The following is a 13,270-nucleotide window of genomic DNA, read 5'->3' as shown; positions in this document are numbered from 1 at the left end:
CTAAATAGGGGTTTACCAAAAAAGGGAGCTGGTGGCTTTCATTACCAAGGAAACTACTGAAACAGCGATTTCTATACATTAAATGTGATCAAAGACATGTTCGGATATTATGTCAAGATCAAAATGTTTCTTTTTAGATTATGACCATCAAAAAGAAACAGATGACAAAGAAGAAGGAAGTAGCTCTATACTTTGAGAGGTCAGAATGTGTTCCAGAGACAGTTTGTCCTCGTTTGTCCTTTGATGTTGTTGGCACATGCTCTGTTTTGATGTACCTGGATAGAAATAGCACACCGTTACCAAATCTATAACATACAGCATCAAGATTTCAAACCAGTGGGCTACACTGTGGGCTACACTGTCGCTAGTATGACCAATTTCTATTGATTTAAGAGTTTAAAACAAACACGTTTCTATTACTAAATGCAAATCTAAATTAGTTGAACAAAGGAATCCAAAAGTTTTGTTTTTGTCTTTGAATTAGTCTTTTTTCTCTTGCGTAGTTGCACACACAGCAAGAACCTTTGAAGCTGGTTCTAGGCACTGTAATTATCAACAATTATGTTCTCCAAATGGGGACAACATATAATGCTTTCCTGTCCAGGGGAGGAGAAAAGTCTTTTTTCTTCTTGGCCTTTCAGCGCACAGAGAAACAGTTTTAATGGTTAGACACCAGTAGATGAGTGGAGCGACGGGAGAATAAATGGAAGCTGGGCACTCTGTGTGAGTGACGGCTCAGCAATTAAAATGACAGGCCAACACACTGATGGTGACACGCCCCACTGGCCCTTGCCAGGGAGAGGACGGGCAACGGAAGGCCCCCAAAGGTGCCTCGCATCAATATCACCTTCCACTCAGGGACTGAAGTTCTGTAGCTAATCGGTTATGAGACGTAACCTGTTTGGTAGGTGTTGCATTGAGTAGTGGCCTTATTGAGTGGAGACATAGTCCTGTGTTACCTGTGCTTTGGGGTAAGATAAATATTCATTAGGTGGCTGAAAAGTGTTCAATTTCAAAAAACATTGTAAGATGATTGTTTTGAAACAATCATCAAAATCAACACAAAATCAAAAATCTAGGAAATACAAAAACACATTTTGAAAATTCCCTTGAATGAAAACGGTGTCAATCACTTTATATTTAATTGATGATAAAATGTTCAAGTGCACAGATGTAGTGAACAGCATAGCAGTAGAGAAAGATTATAATCATACCACAGGTACATATTATTTTGTGGAATATAATGTGTAATCAGGGTTTTTATCAATGGTACATGAACAACAATCATTTTGCTTTTGGAGCCAACATCACATATGTACAGTACATTAAAACATGTATTAATGTATGAGAATATAAAGTAGTCTGCATGGGATGATTATTCACAATGTTCACTTACCCTTAAAAATCACAATTTTCTTTTGCATACAATAGATCTAAAGAACTAGGTTCCAACCACTCTGCCATTTATACCTGCACCACTACTTTTGATGAATATAGGCCACTTTTATTTACCCCAAAATTCAACAACTTGACAAGGATGAATAATTACATACCACTCAGAGGCCCATTAGGTAACTCTTATCACAAAATAATATTAAACTGTAGACAGTAAGACTCACATATTGCCATTTCACAGCTATTTCATTTCACCCAGAAACTACAAATCACTTATCACAAGTGGACCTGAAGCTTTACATGTTCAATGTTTTATTTTGTTAAAATACATAGGAAACACACAGTAAATCATATTTCAAATATTTACTGCAAATTGTTACAAAAGTTATCACAAACTGTACACTTCATGACATGTGGTTACAGTTTCTGTTCTTTCTCAGTAGATATTTTCACATAAATTCAGCAGATACGCACTAAATTCTTATATATGGAGCATCCAAAGAAAATTTAGTTCACTGATATACTTAGACTAGTTTTCCACCATTGATACTTACTGAGTATTAAATACAATGAAAAGCACAAGCTTGAGCTGTACAAATTATCACCAAACACTCCATATAAATACACATTCACTTTTTGATCGCAAGAAGTATACAACAACAAACGCTCTTATGTGTTTCTTTTAAATATATACAAACACTTGCATTAAGAGGTGTATGTACAAATGTAAACATAGTGTATTGGTATGTATAAAATACTATATAATATATTAATTTAATTTAACTTAAGTTTGACTTGTTCAACAATATTGATATAATACATTGACATGCATGCTACAAAGTACAAAAAACCATGGGTTTTAATCCTGGGGATAGTTAGGGGCGATAGCTAATTATTTTGATGTGCAAAGAAAAGTTAACAGTTCATAGCCTTTAAGTATTTGCTATGTTTCTTTTGTATTATTACTTATGTGTAAATCAGAAATATTCTTTAAGACTGAAAGGTTCTTTACTTTGTATCATATGGCTTTATATGAAGCACAAAATATAACACAACCAGTAAGTTTTTGAAAGAAAGAAAGTCTAACTAGTTGATATACAACAATTTAACATGAAAGAAGCTTGGTTGTTTTATGTTCATTTAGCATCTTTCCATACTTAAACTCTTTATACAGCCAGCCAACTAGAGGAAAATGTCAAATTAAATGTATCTAATTATTCATGACTTCCAAAATTAATTAATTAATTTTGATTAATGATAATTGATTGTTATATTGTCATAACATGAATACAGCCTAGTAATTAAATTATTTGTTTTTCTCTGAAAAGGGAATATTCATTAATTTAGTTATTGTGCCTTGCTGACTACACAATGTACATTCCACTATGTAAAAACAGCCTGCTACATACTGGCTACTGTTCAGCTACTTACTTCACTGTGATTTTGACAATTACCAGGTTTTGGAAATAGTTCAACCAAATACTGTATGCCTGATACAGTACTTTGTTAAAATAAGCATAGACTGTCAGTGGCCAGGTGGCAAAATAATGTGTATACTCTGAAATAGGATGTCCACCCAGCCCTATACGTTTAGACCACCTGTGTTTATATTGGGGACTTCTTATTCACAGTCTACTTAGGCAATGTTGAGGTCATGACATCGAGCTGAGCCCTTTAGTATTGCACCATCCAATGTGAAAATGGCAACTAAAGAACTTTGAAAGATGCTCACATACAGTAGCACATTTGCCATTTAAGGAAGTTCCTGTGCAATATTATTAAATGACAATTTACTTAATTCACACTGCAGGATATTGATGAAAGTTAAGTCCTGGAATGTATTTTCTTTAACAATTTTCAATGTAAACTTTGCAACTTTTTAACTTAACTTTAACTTTGTTAATTCACCTACTGTATGTGATACAGATCAAATGCCTAGGCAGATTTTCTGTACTGTAAATTAAGAAGTAAATTAACCATACTTGGAACAAAAAATATCTACCAACTTCTCATGAAGATAATAATGTTTTGTTGGCACTGCATTAATGAACTACACTCACCCAAACTATAACCTCTTAAGGGAGGAATTGCATATTGTGCAATGTTTTATTTAATTGAGTAATGTCTCATAACACCTGAATAAATAACGTTATCCTAGGTAATGTGGTATTTGGTTCAACCTGTCTTCTTCAGGGCGTCAGAGGAGGTTTGGGGGAAGGACAGGAGCCCTGGCTCTCGAAGCTTGTTGCTCTTCCTGGCCACTGTGGAGAAAATGTGAAACTGTTTAATATCCTTAAGTCTTCAGGATTGCGAGACGTTTGCTCTATCTGCAACTAATTGGTCATTATTTTGTTTTAAAAATGAAATTGCAAAGCTACTTGATAGTGCATGCACAAGCACTATTGATGGAACCTGTGTCCAAGCATGATAAGAGTTCTTAATGTCATAATGTGTCTATCAAGGATATCGTCTTGTGACGTCATTGCTATAGACTGTGCTCTCAGAGCTACTTCAAGACTTTAATTTGAATTCTCACTTATTTGCACGTGTTTGAGAGGATGTCCCACACTGCAAGCATAGATAATAAGAGATTGACAGACAGATAACCTAGTAATGGGACCTAATTTAATCAATTTCCCTGATCAAACTAACCAGGGATTAATACCAGGACACCATGTATCCAATTAATAATTTGGATTTTGCCCTTGTATGATAATTATAGTGAGGGTCAGATTTCCCTCTCTATTCTGGCACAGACAACATCCTTGTATTCTCACTGAGCTGTGTATTTGTGTTAATTGACAGGGTATTTTCCAAAGCTCTGTGATTGGCTGCGAGACATGTTTCTCTATGCTTAGATAGCCATGTGATGCAGCTAAGCAGAGTGAGAGCTCTGGAAAACCCTGCAATTTCTTGTTGTACCTACTCTTACTTTCAAGAAAAAAGAACAGGCTTCTACCTCTCCCAGGGCATGCCAATGTGTGATGGGCTTGCGAGGATAAGCTAACATCTCATTCCAGTGGTCACGTCCAAGACCCTCAGTCTCTGGGCCTGTGCGACAAACCCCAATCACCTCGTTGTGTCCTACCCTGTAGATATGACACACACACATACATGCCTCTTATTGAGTCATAGGGTTAAAGCAACCTAATGTTACAATAACATTTTGTCAGATTTTCTACAATGTTTAATCATTCTGTTTTTTTGCTTCTTTGTCTCTGTTGAAATTTTAAAAAACAATCAAGTACACTATGTAATTTGTGCAATTTTGTCTTCAAAACCACTGCATATAAATCCACACAAAAATAGGTAAACAAACATACAGTAGTGTATATAAGCAAAGATAGCTAATCAAAAGCTTTGAATCAAGACAATGGATTCATTCAAGATGTATTTGCCAGCACACAACAAAGCTTATGGAACCTAACAACTACAGTAAATTTAAGTCTGATTAAATGTTTCTCAACATTTAATTGCTAATATCAGTCAATTATGGGGCATCTGGGAGAAATCCACTTAGTGGTCATGATTAGATTGTATGTGAGAACTTAAAGTGGAAAGTTTTGTTTGAGAAATTTACTCCAGTTCAACTTCACTTAATTTTTCCTTACTCTTCTTAACTCATTGACCATGCAGTTGGCTATGATTATACATAAATGGTACGATCCCACTTACACTGTAATCTGAGGCATCATTATGTTCAGTATGCAGAACAGTTCAATTTTCTTTATGTGAAATGTTCAACTCACCGGTCATAGTCCATCACCATGATAGACAAGCTGACTTGTTCTACGTTCTCCGGAGGAATGTCAAAGATAATGGCTTCATTGTAAACTGGGTTGAGCGTGCTCTTCTTTGTGGTGGTTTTTCTCTTCTTCAGCCTCCGCCCGTCACAGATCAGAGAAACCTTCACGTAGGGGTCTACAGACACAATGCCTTCACTTTTTAGGAAGATGCAATGGCATTTCATTGTCATTTGATTTTACATTTCAATTACTATGAACTCCCCCACACACATTAAAGACATGTCATGGAAATATGTTCTCCCGTTTTTCTTATCTTTATACGTTTACATTTCTACATTTGTCAAGTGTTTTCATCAAAGCAACGTTCAAATGCATGACTTGATTGCAGCAGATTATCACAGACTAGAAGTGCACATTTCAGTTTTACAGATGTTAATACCAAGGAGCAGTCTGTATTTACCGAGACAGAGCAACAATAACATAATCTCAACTGCAACATTGCAGTTGAGTCATTGCAGTCATTACTCCATCATAGGATACTGTGTTGTTGCTGCTGTTCTGGTCATCTGTGCTGCTGCAGCCTTACCTGAAGAGCCTGTGATGTCCATGGCTTTGAGGTTCCTGCACTTGATAACGGTTAATGTCATCCTGCCTGCCGTCGGAAGGTAGCAGAGCGAGTACATGATTTCTCCAAGGTCCACACTCTCCTGGAGACAAACAAAAGAACATGTTCATATTTTAGATTGATTGAAGTGCATAAACGTGCATTTGTGTAATTGGGACTTCACCCAAGGTGGAATAAATGTGTTTTACAAAACACGTAGGAGGCCCCTTTAGTGTCTGCTTATGCTGTTAAACTATTTTAATATTGCTATTTGCATATTGAACAACATAAAGTAACTTCTACTCTCCATAGAAATGATCATTTTAGAGCATGTGAGTATGGTGCCTTTGAGAATACAATCTTGTGGATATACACAAATTATGACAGATTCAAAAATACATCATTGTAAAACATCACTGTAATACATCAGAGCTACTGTTTTATTGGCCATGATGTGAGTGTAGGTACAGAATTATATTCTGTGTTAGTACAGTTCATCCACCATGAATATGTTTCATTTCAGAGAATGTTATGAGATTTGTTAGTGAATCATCAATTTTAAATAATCAATGTAAAAAGGTTATGCCAAAGGTACTTATCATGAAGGAATCAGGTATTATCAGGCAGTGGATGCTCTGGAAATTGCTCTGGAAAATCCACGTCTACAATAAATCGGAATGTGAACACTCCGTGTTACCCCATCTCCACTCCTGTCCCAAATTCTTGCGACAACCCACCAGTTGTTAATGTAATGTTTTGGTAGATTATTCTGATTTGGTGACTATGTTGTCAACATGGAACTGGAAATAGCATGGTTTAAACTACAGGAGCCTTGAATTACAGTAGTTAGCTCTTTCCAGCTGACTGGGTGGGACTTTACAGCCAGTCATATCACTGAAGAAAAAAACAAACACTTGATAACACAAAACTACACTAGCATTTTTTGGAAATAACAGTTCAACTCCTTGAACTTTGTGATGCCGACAACTCAGTAATAGTCTACTCAGTGTGACAACAGCAACGTCAATTAGGAATGCATAAATACTTCATTCGAAAAGGATACTTTGAAATTTAGTAATTACAGTGAATTGGAAAAAAGATAATTGGTTGTAAAAAAAAACCTGTCACAATGAAAATTGATGGCAGGCTACCATTGTTATAATGCATCCAAAAAGCCATAACCTTATTCCACCTCAGTAGGATGGCAATTCAGCTAATGTAATTGCCAAAAGATTGCATAAACAGGATCAACAGTCATAGAGGGTTGATAATGGAGCTAGACAAAGCAATACACAAATAATAGAAGAACAGAAGGAGACAGAACAGTGGAGGGCAGAAACCTATCAACACAAAGAGTACAATACACAAAGAGACTTTCAGCATTTATGTCTGTAAACAAAATAGGGTAACCCTACAGAAATAATCCTGGAATGAGAGATGTATCCCCTGCCTTCACCTTAAAAGAAGCTGTACTTCAAATTGTATACTTTATAACATGGTATAGCATATGTATAATATACTGTATAGCATGTGTAATGCAGTATACGGTATGTAAGCTCCTGTAAGGCCTGAATTGTACTATTAGACATAGTCCTATACAATGTTTAAATGGGTGAAGTCATTTCTTATAAATTACTTCAGAAGCCAATTTTTTTAGACATTTCAGGTCACTGGGAACACTATGCCGGCGGCTTTGGAGCGGCTGTGGCTCAGGGGATAGAGAGGGTTGTCTGTTAATCGCAAGGTTGGCGGTTCGATCCCCGACTCCTCCGAGGTCATGTGCCGAAGTATCCTTGAGCAAGACTCTGAACCCCAAGTTGCTCCCGATGGGCAGGCCGGCGCCTTGCATGGTAGCTCGCTGCTGTCGGTATGTGTGAGTGAGAGTATGAATGGGTGAATGAGAGGCAAAACATTGTAAAGCGCTTTGAGTGCCGCTAAGGTAGAAAAGCGCTATATAAATGCAGTCCATTTACCATTTATGACATTGTTATGCTTTAACATAACACAGTCACATGAATGCCCAGGCAATCATCAGATGCTAAATAACCAGTGTTACAACCTCAAATTCCTTTCCCCAGGTACTACCAAGTGCTGTCATATGTTTGTACGTGCCCGCAATCCAGATTCGTTTTTTACTTTTATGCCCTTATCCTGACATCTGGAAACAGACATGTTGCATACAATATTATTTACTGTATTACTGAACTTTTAATGTATGTTATAGTATGCCATGAATTGAAATATTAGTAATTAAAATTGAGGAATATCAAATCTATATTTGGCTAGTTTAAGGCATTAATGAGCTATGCATGTACTGTACCATATCTCCTAACCTAGGAGATATGGGTTACAGTACATGCATAGCTCATGACCAGCACTTCCTAAACTAATGCTTATCATACTCAGTCCACACTGTACCCAGTTCCTAACCACTTAGACTGATGTTGTCCAGTGGAAATGTTTTGAGCAGGAGGAAAACATTTTAATCAAACTGTAGAAAGATAAATATGGCACCATTTGTTACTCAGTGCAACATGAGGTTATGGCTATCACTCTGTATGTCTATGATTTCCATGAAAGTATGTTGTCCAGATTAACTAGTGATAAAAATAGATTGCAGGTACAATCAAACAAGCAAACAACAAGCACACCCTTTGAGTGATGAAGGTGACTCAAAGTAGCAATAATCAAACTCAGAGCAGGGAGAAAAAGTGGCAACCATTCATCAATTCCAGGGCAGGTTAGATGGCTTGTAAGGCCTCATCCTAAAACAGAAGATGTTGATATATTGATGAGTAGGTGACAAATGGTCTGAATTAAATGTCACGCACGGACACACAAAATATAAAATACTTATATATAGATTTTTCACCACAAGAGTTAAGCATATACTTGAACTTGTTTATTTATTGAAGCAATCTACTTTAGGGTAATTCTTCACTGACTGACCATTGCTAACTCTCCAGAACTCTTCGCAACCAAGCCCTGACCCCACATTGTTCTCCTTTAGGTAAAAATGTTCTGAAAGGAATGTTATATGAGGCCACACTCACCGTAGTGGCGACATGAATGTCCTTCCAAACCACTGCCTCTCTGGACAGATCGGACAGCTCAAAAAGGTTGTCCACCACCACCTCTCCGATCATGTCATGGCTGGTGAAGCGGTCAAAGTCGTAGACACTGAAGTGCAGCTTGCGGTTACACAGCTGGTCATACTCCACGGGGAAGCAGAAGGCTTCGTCGAACGTGGGGTTGAGGGTCTTGCGGTGGACTCGAGTCTGGAACTTCTTCTTCCTCTCCGGCAGCAGGTAGATTTTGACGTAAGGATCGGAGGTTCCTGTGAAGTCCTTGGCGGGCAGCTCCAGGGCCTTCAGGATCGTCACCACCAGCGCCTGCTCCTCGTAGTCGTATCGTAGAGAGAAGCTCAGCTTTCCACACGTCTCCACCGGTTCTTTGGCCCCGTCCTCCGAGTCGACAGACTTCTGTTTGTAGAGCTCTGGCTTGATTCGTCCGATGCTTACCGTAGAGGATTGGCGGATGGGCAGGGTGTCCATACTGAAGTCTACACTTGTAACGTTCATCTGGCGAGGCAGGTGGCGGCGGAATGAATTGTGTCTGTGAATGAAAAAAGGTTGGTATCAAATGTGGCCAAAATCTTTAGTGTCTAATGTAGCCTGTCATGTCGTCCCTAACTCTGTGGTAATGAACTGTGTTTCATTTATTTCATTCAAACCTAGATTCACTTGTGATTTCCACAAAGATTATCAAGATAACTTGATATCATGGGCTTAGCTGTGAAGAAGAGCACTTGAACTGCATGAGTTTTGTATTTCAGATCTTTATCAGAAGATTTTTGAAAATCTTGAGCATGATTCCATTCACTAATGAGTTCCATCGGTTGTTCAAACCATTCATCTTTTTTTACCTCTGGTGTCACCTAGCAACTGGCACTCATTTTTCCTATGCCACAAGAAGATCACAAGAACCTACAGTGTAACCCGTTGCAAATGACCAAACCTTGGCTGCATGAAACAAGAGCTTAGGAAAATAAACAATTCAATTTGCTACAGCTAGCAATGTTAGATTTTTTTATTAATATTTCAAATATTTTATTAAAAGATCCCTTATTTCTGTATGAAGGGATCTTCTGCATAACATTTGTTGCAATGTTTATATGAATACACAGTACATGGGACAAGGCTAAGTTGTTCACTTTGTACATGTCCTCAGATTCTCGAGCAATCGGCAAATTAAACTTTTACAAAAACACAGCCTGTAAGGGATTGCATGAAAAATCAATTAACGTCCAAAGAAAAAGTTTGCGAGTAATTGGGAGAAGAAAAATACTAAATGAGTAGGAGATGAGGAGTGGCGACGTAAAATTAGCCATTTCGGTGCCTGCCTCATCAGTGTGTAATTTAAGAGAGTCTAGATTCAAGAAATTGCATCAACCTTCCTAATGACAAACATTTGCAAGCACGTTTCAACAATGGCTTCCCCTGAGAGACCAGTTGCAGCTGCTTAGCTGGTCTCAGTAGGAATTGTGCCCTGCAACACGACAGTTCCTCCTATCCCCTTACAGCATGGCAAATTACAGATGTGCTCGTTAAAACAATGTCCCCAAAAACATAGAGAAAGCGAGCTGATTGTTTAATTGCAGGGATCGTTTACCGCCGTTGCCATGGCAGCGTGACTCACATGCACGCCCCATGCAGGATGTGGCCATGGGTGATTACAGGGCTTGAACTAGAACGACGGGGCATTGTGTTATGCTGCTTGAGAAGCCTGTGGGGGTAGGCGACCCTCCAAGGTCATCCATGATGCCACCAGTCACAGTGTTTTAAGGTCACTAGTTGTGATTGGCCATGAACTATCATGTCACTTAACGGTTGTCATGTCATGAACTGTCATGTGACTGTCATGCCATGCTAATGGTTTTTGGTGTGCTGTTTGTGCATGGGAAATGTAGCATATTTTCTCCCTCTTGTCATGTTTGAAAACAGCTTGTTAAGTATAAATATATAGACATAGATATGCCTCAACATTCTTCCAAGATTTTGAAACTTGCTAAAAGCATGCCTTTTTAGAGCATGTTTACACATTCTCTCAGCCTCCTCCTTACCACTCATGGATAAATAGAGCCAGATGATTGAACAGAGAGCCTTACAGATTGGGACAGTGCAGAGGGCACTGGAGATGAGAGTAGTGGGGATGAGAGCAAAAGAGATGGGAGTTGGGGGATTAAGGCATTGAGGATGAGAGGAGTGGGGACGAGAGCACTTAGGATGATGGCTCAATGGGGATCAGGGCCCTGTCCTGAGGCAGTGTACCTGGAGGAGGAGGTGGGCTCAGTGGTCTGTCTCTGGATCTTGGCCTGCTGGCTGAGCCTCTCTCTAAGCGCAGTCTGCACCTCGGCGGGGATGTCTGGAGACGTCTGGCTGATCTTCATGGCCGCCTCCAGGAGCTTGACTGAGCTCCGCCCGTTTAGCTTGACCTCCGGCACCTTCTTCTTCTTCTCCTCCTCCATCGCCACCTTGGGCTCGAGGACCGGCGGCAGGATGGGTGGAGGAGCTTCGGGGAGTCCGACCCGGAGGCCATTGTTGTCGGCATGGGATGAGAGTGCCTTGCTCCTCCAGATAGGCCAGCACAGCTTCCAAAAGACAAAGAGAGAGACTACCAACAGGGCGAGGCCACAGAAACCCACGACCACAGCAAGGAGACTGACAGAGATGTCTACAAACAACCAGGGAGAGAGGGAAAAAGAGAGAGATAGGGAGAGATAGACCGTGAGAAATAAAGAGATACATGGGGAGAGGGACAGGGAGAGAGAAAGACAGGGAGAGGGAGCGGGGAGAGACAGAGACAGGGATAGAAAGAGACAGGGAGGGAGAGAGAAAGAGAGAAAGATTGTACAAGACAGAGGAAGATAAGATAGATAAGAAAGCGATGGACAGAGAGACAGACAAACATGCAAGAAAGAGAGAAAACGAGAGAAAGCAAGCTGTGAGAAGGCAAATGCACTTCTGGTAAAGGAACGGGAGGTTAAAAAGTCAGATCTTATTTAAGCACATAGATCTTCATCACAATACGAAAAAATGAATTTAAGTCAATTTTGTCTGGATTCGTGGCCAAGCACTTTCTACATGGTTTTGTAATGATAACCCACATTACCTTTATTTTCTACACAATAGACGGCGCTAAACAAGGTTTCTATATAGCAATGCTTTTCTATCATATATTTAGCCTGCTTGCTCTTATCCATTATACAATTAAGGTTACTCAGATTATATTGCACCGTATGTTATTTACATCCAAACATTAAACCTTTAGGAATTGTACTTTTCATAAGTGGTACAAGTGCGACGACTCAAGACTTTGACAGACGGTATTGGCCGCAGACAATACACAATATGACTAATCGCAGACATTATGTTCTGCTGGCGTAGATCAGAGTATCGAAATAAATGTAGCTAATTATTGAGGATAGTGTCTTAAAAACCACACAAAAAATCCGCCTCAGCTCACGAATGACTACTTTTATGTTTTACCTGTTGCGCATCTTCAGCGTGGCTTGCGGACACAGCCTAAGGAAAGTCACTCCGCATTATATTGTGAGGAGATCCCACTCCAAAATATTTCCCAATCGTATTGTAGCTTAATTTAACATAAAAGCAACAAAATCATTGTCAACCTTCTCATTGTCCATTAATTTCCCCCAGGCCCACCCAATTCAGACAGATTGAGATCGACCTACAGCAAAGACAAAAGTTGCTTCAGAAAGTCAGCTGAAGTTACAACTACGCCAACAGTGGCGCCTCAAAAAACGCCTTAGCAGCCACTTAAGACCAAATAAACAACACTGTAACAAAGGGGGAAAGCAATCTTGGGAAAGAGGGATAGAAAATGTAAATAATTTCCTATTTACCTGCGTTTCCTTTACCTGGTATGCTGCTTTCAAAGGGAATTATATCCGAACATTTCTCCCGATCTACATGCCCGGCGAGACACAGCTCCTTTACAATTTGGAGGGCCCTTTGGCACAAGCTAATACTGTCCTCTGTCCGGACACTCATGTCTCTCCGGTTAAGCCATTGCACGTTGGACGAGCCGGGAGGGCGGTGATTCATTTGGCCACCTTGAGCGCCGCTGAGTGCAGCCTGTCCGCACCAGATATTAGAGCGCGCGACGCGTCCACATCCATATCCTCTGCGCAATGACTGGTGTGTCTGCTTTCACGCCTCTTGCGCATTAACAAAAGATGCTTAGCCCTTCGCGTCCAACCCACTACTGTCCAATAGTAACGGATGCTTGTGCAGCATCGACAACGCTGGATTTAGAAATTGACTGAATTGAAGCACTGACTACCGATCAGAATTAGTTTCAGTTTGTGATTCAATTTTAATTGTGCTCTACCTAATGTCATCGTATAGGTTTCGGTTGTTACTGTCTATGGGATCTGAGACGGCATAAAAAATCAAAATAACAATGTAAAAAACATTGTAATTCAAGTTTCACTGTAAAATAC

General features: G+C 39.5%; 1 protein-coding gene across 3 annotated transcripts; it reads right to left on the bottom strand.

The window, feature by feature from the left end:
• Positions 1-1,172: 1,172 nt before the first annotated feature.
• On the bottom strand, positions 1,173-13,013 carry syt10 (synaptotagmin X). Of its 3 annotated transcripts, none has more exons than XM_062483413.1 (7): positions 12,671-12,791; positions 11,076-11,395; positions 8,799-9,360; positions 5,728-5,848; positions 5,145-5,316; positions 4,328-4,484; positions 1,173-3,656 (listed from the first exon to the last, which is right to left on the bottom strand). In XM_062483413.1, the coding sequence occupies exons 2-7, from the start codon at positions 11,270-11,272 to the stop codon at positions 3,585-3,587; spliced, it is 1,281 nt and encodes a 426-aa protein (XP_062339397.1). In that variant the 5' UTR covers positions 11,273-11,395; positions 12,671-12,791; the 3' UTR covers positions 1,173-3,584. The 3 variants fall into 3 exon arrangements, with proteins under 3 accessions (XP_062339397.1, XP_062339395.1, XP_062339396.1); XM_062483411.1 differs by having other exon boundaries at positions 1,175-3,656; positions 11,076-11,478; positions 12,671-13,013; XM_062483412.1 differs by having other exon boundaries at positions 1,176-3,656; positions 4,355-4,484; positions 11,076-11,478; positions 12,671-13,013.
• Between the last annotated feature and the right edge of the window lie 257 nt (positions 13,014-13,270).

This window comes from Osmerus eperlanus, chromosome 17, assembly GCF_963692335.1.
Source record: "Osmerus eperlanus chromosome 17, fOsmEpe2.1, whole genome shotgun sequence".
Classification (NCBI taxonomy): domain Eukaryota; kingdom Metazoa; phylum Chordata; class Actinopteri; order Osmeriformes; family Osmeridae; genus Osmerus; species Osmerus eperlanus.
The sequence above is the reverse complement of the archived record's forward strand: the minus strand, read 5'-3'. Positions and strand labels throughout refer to the sequence as shown.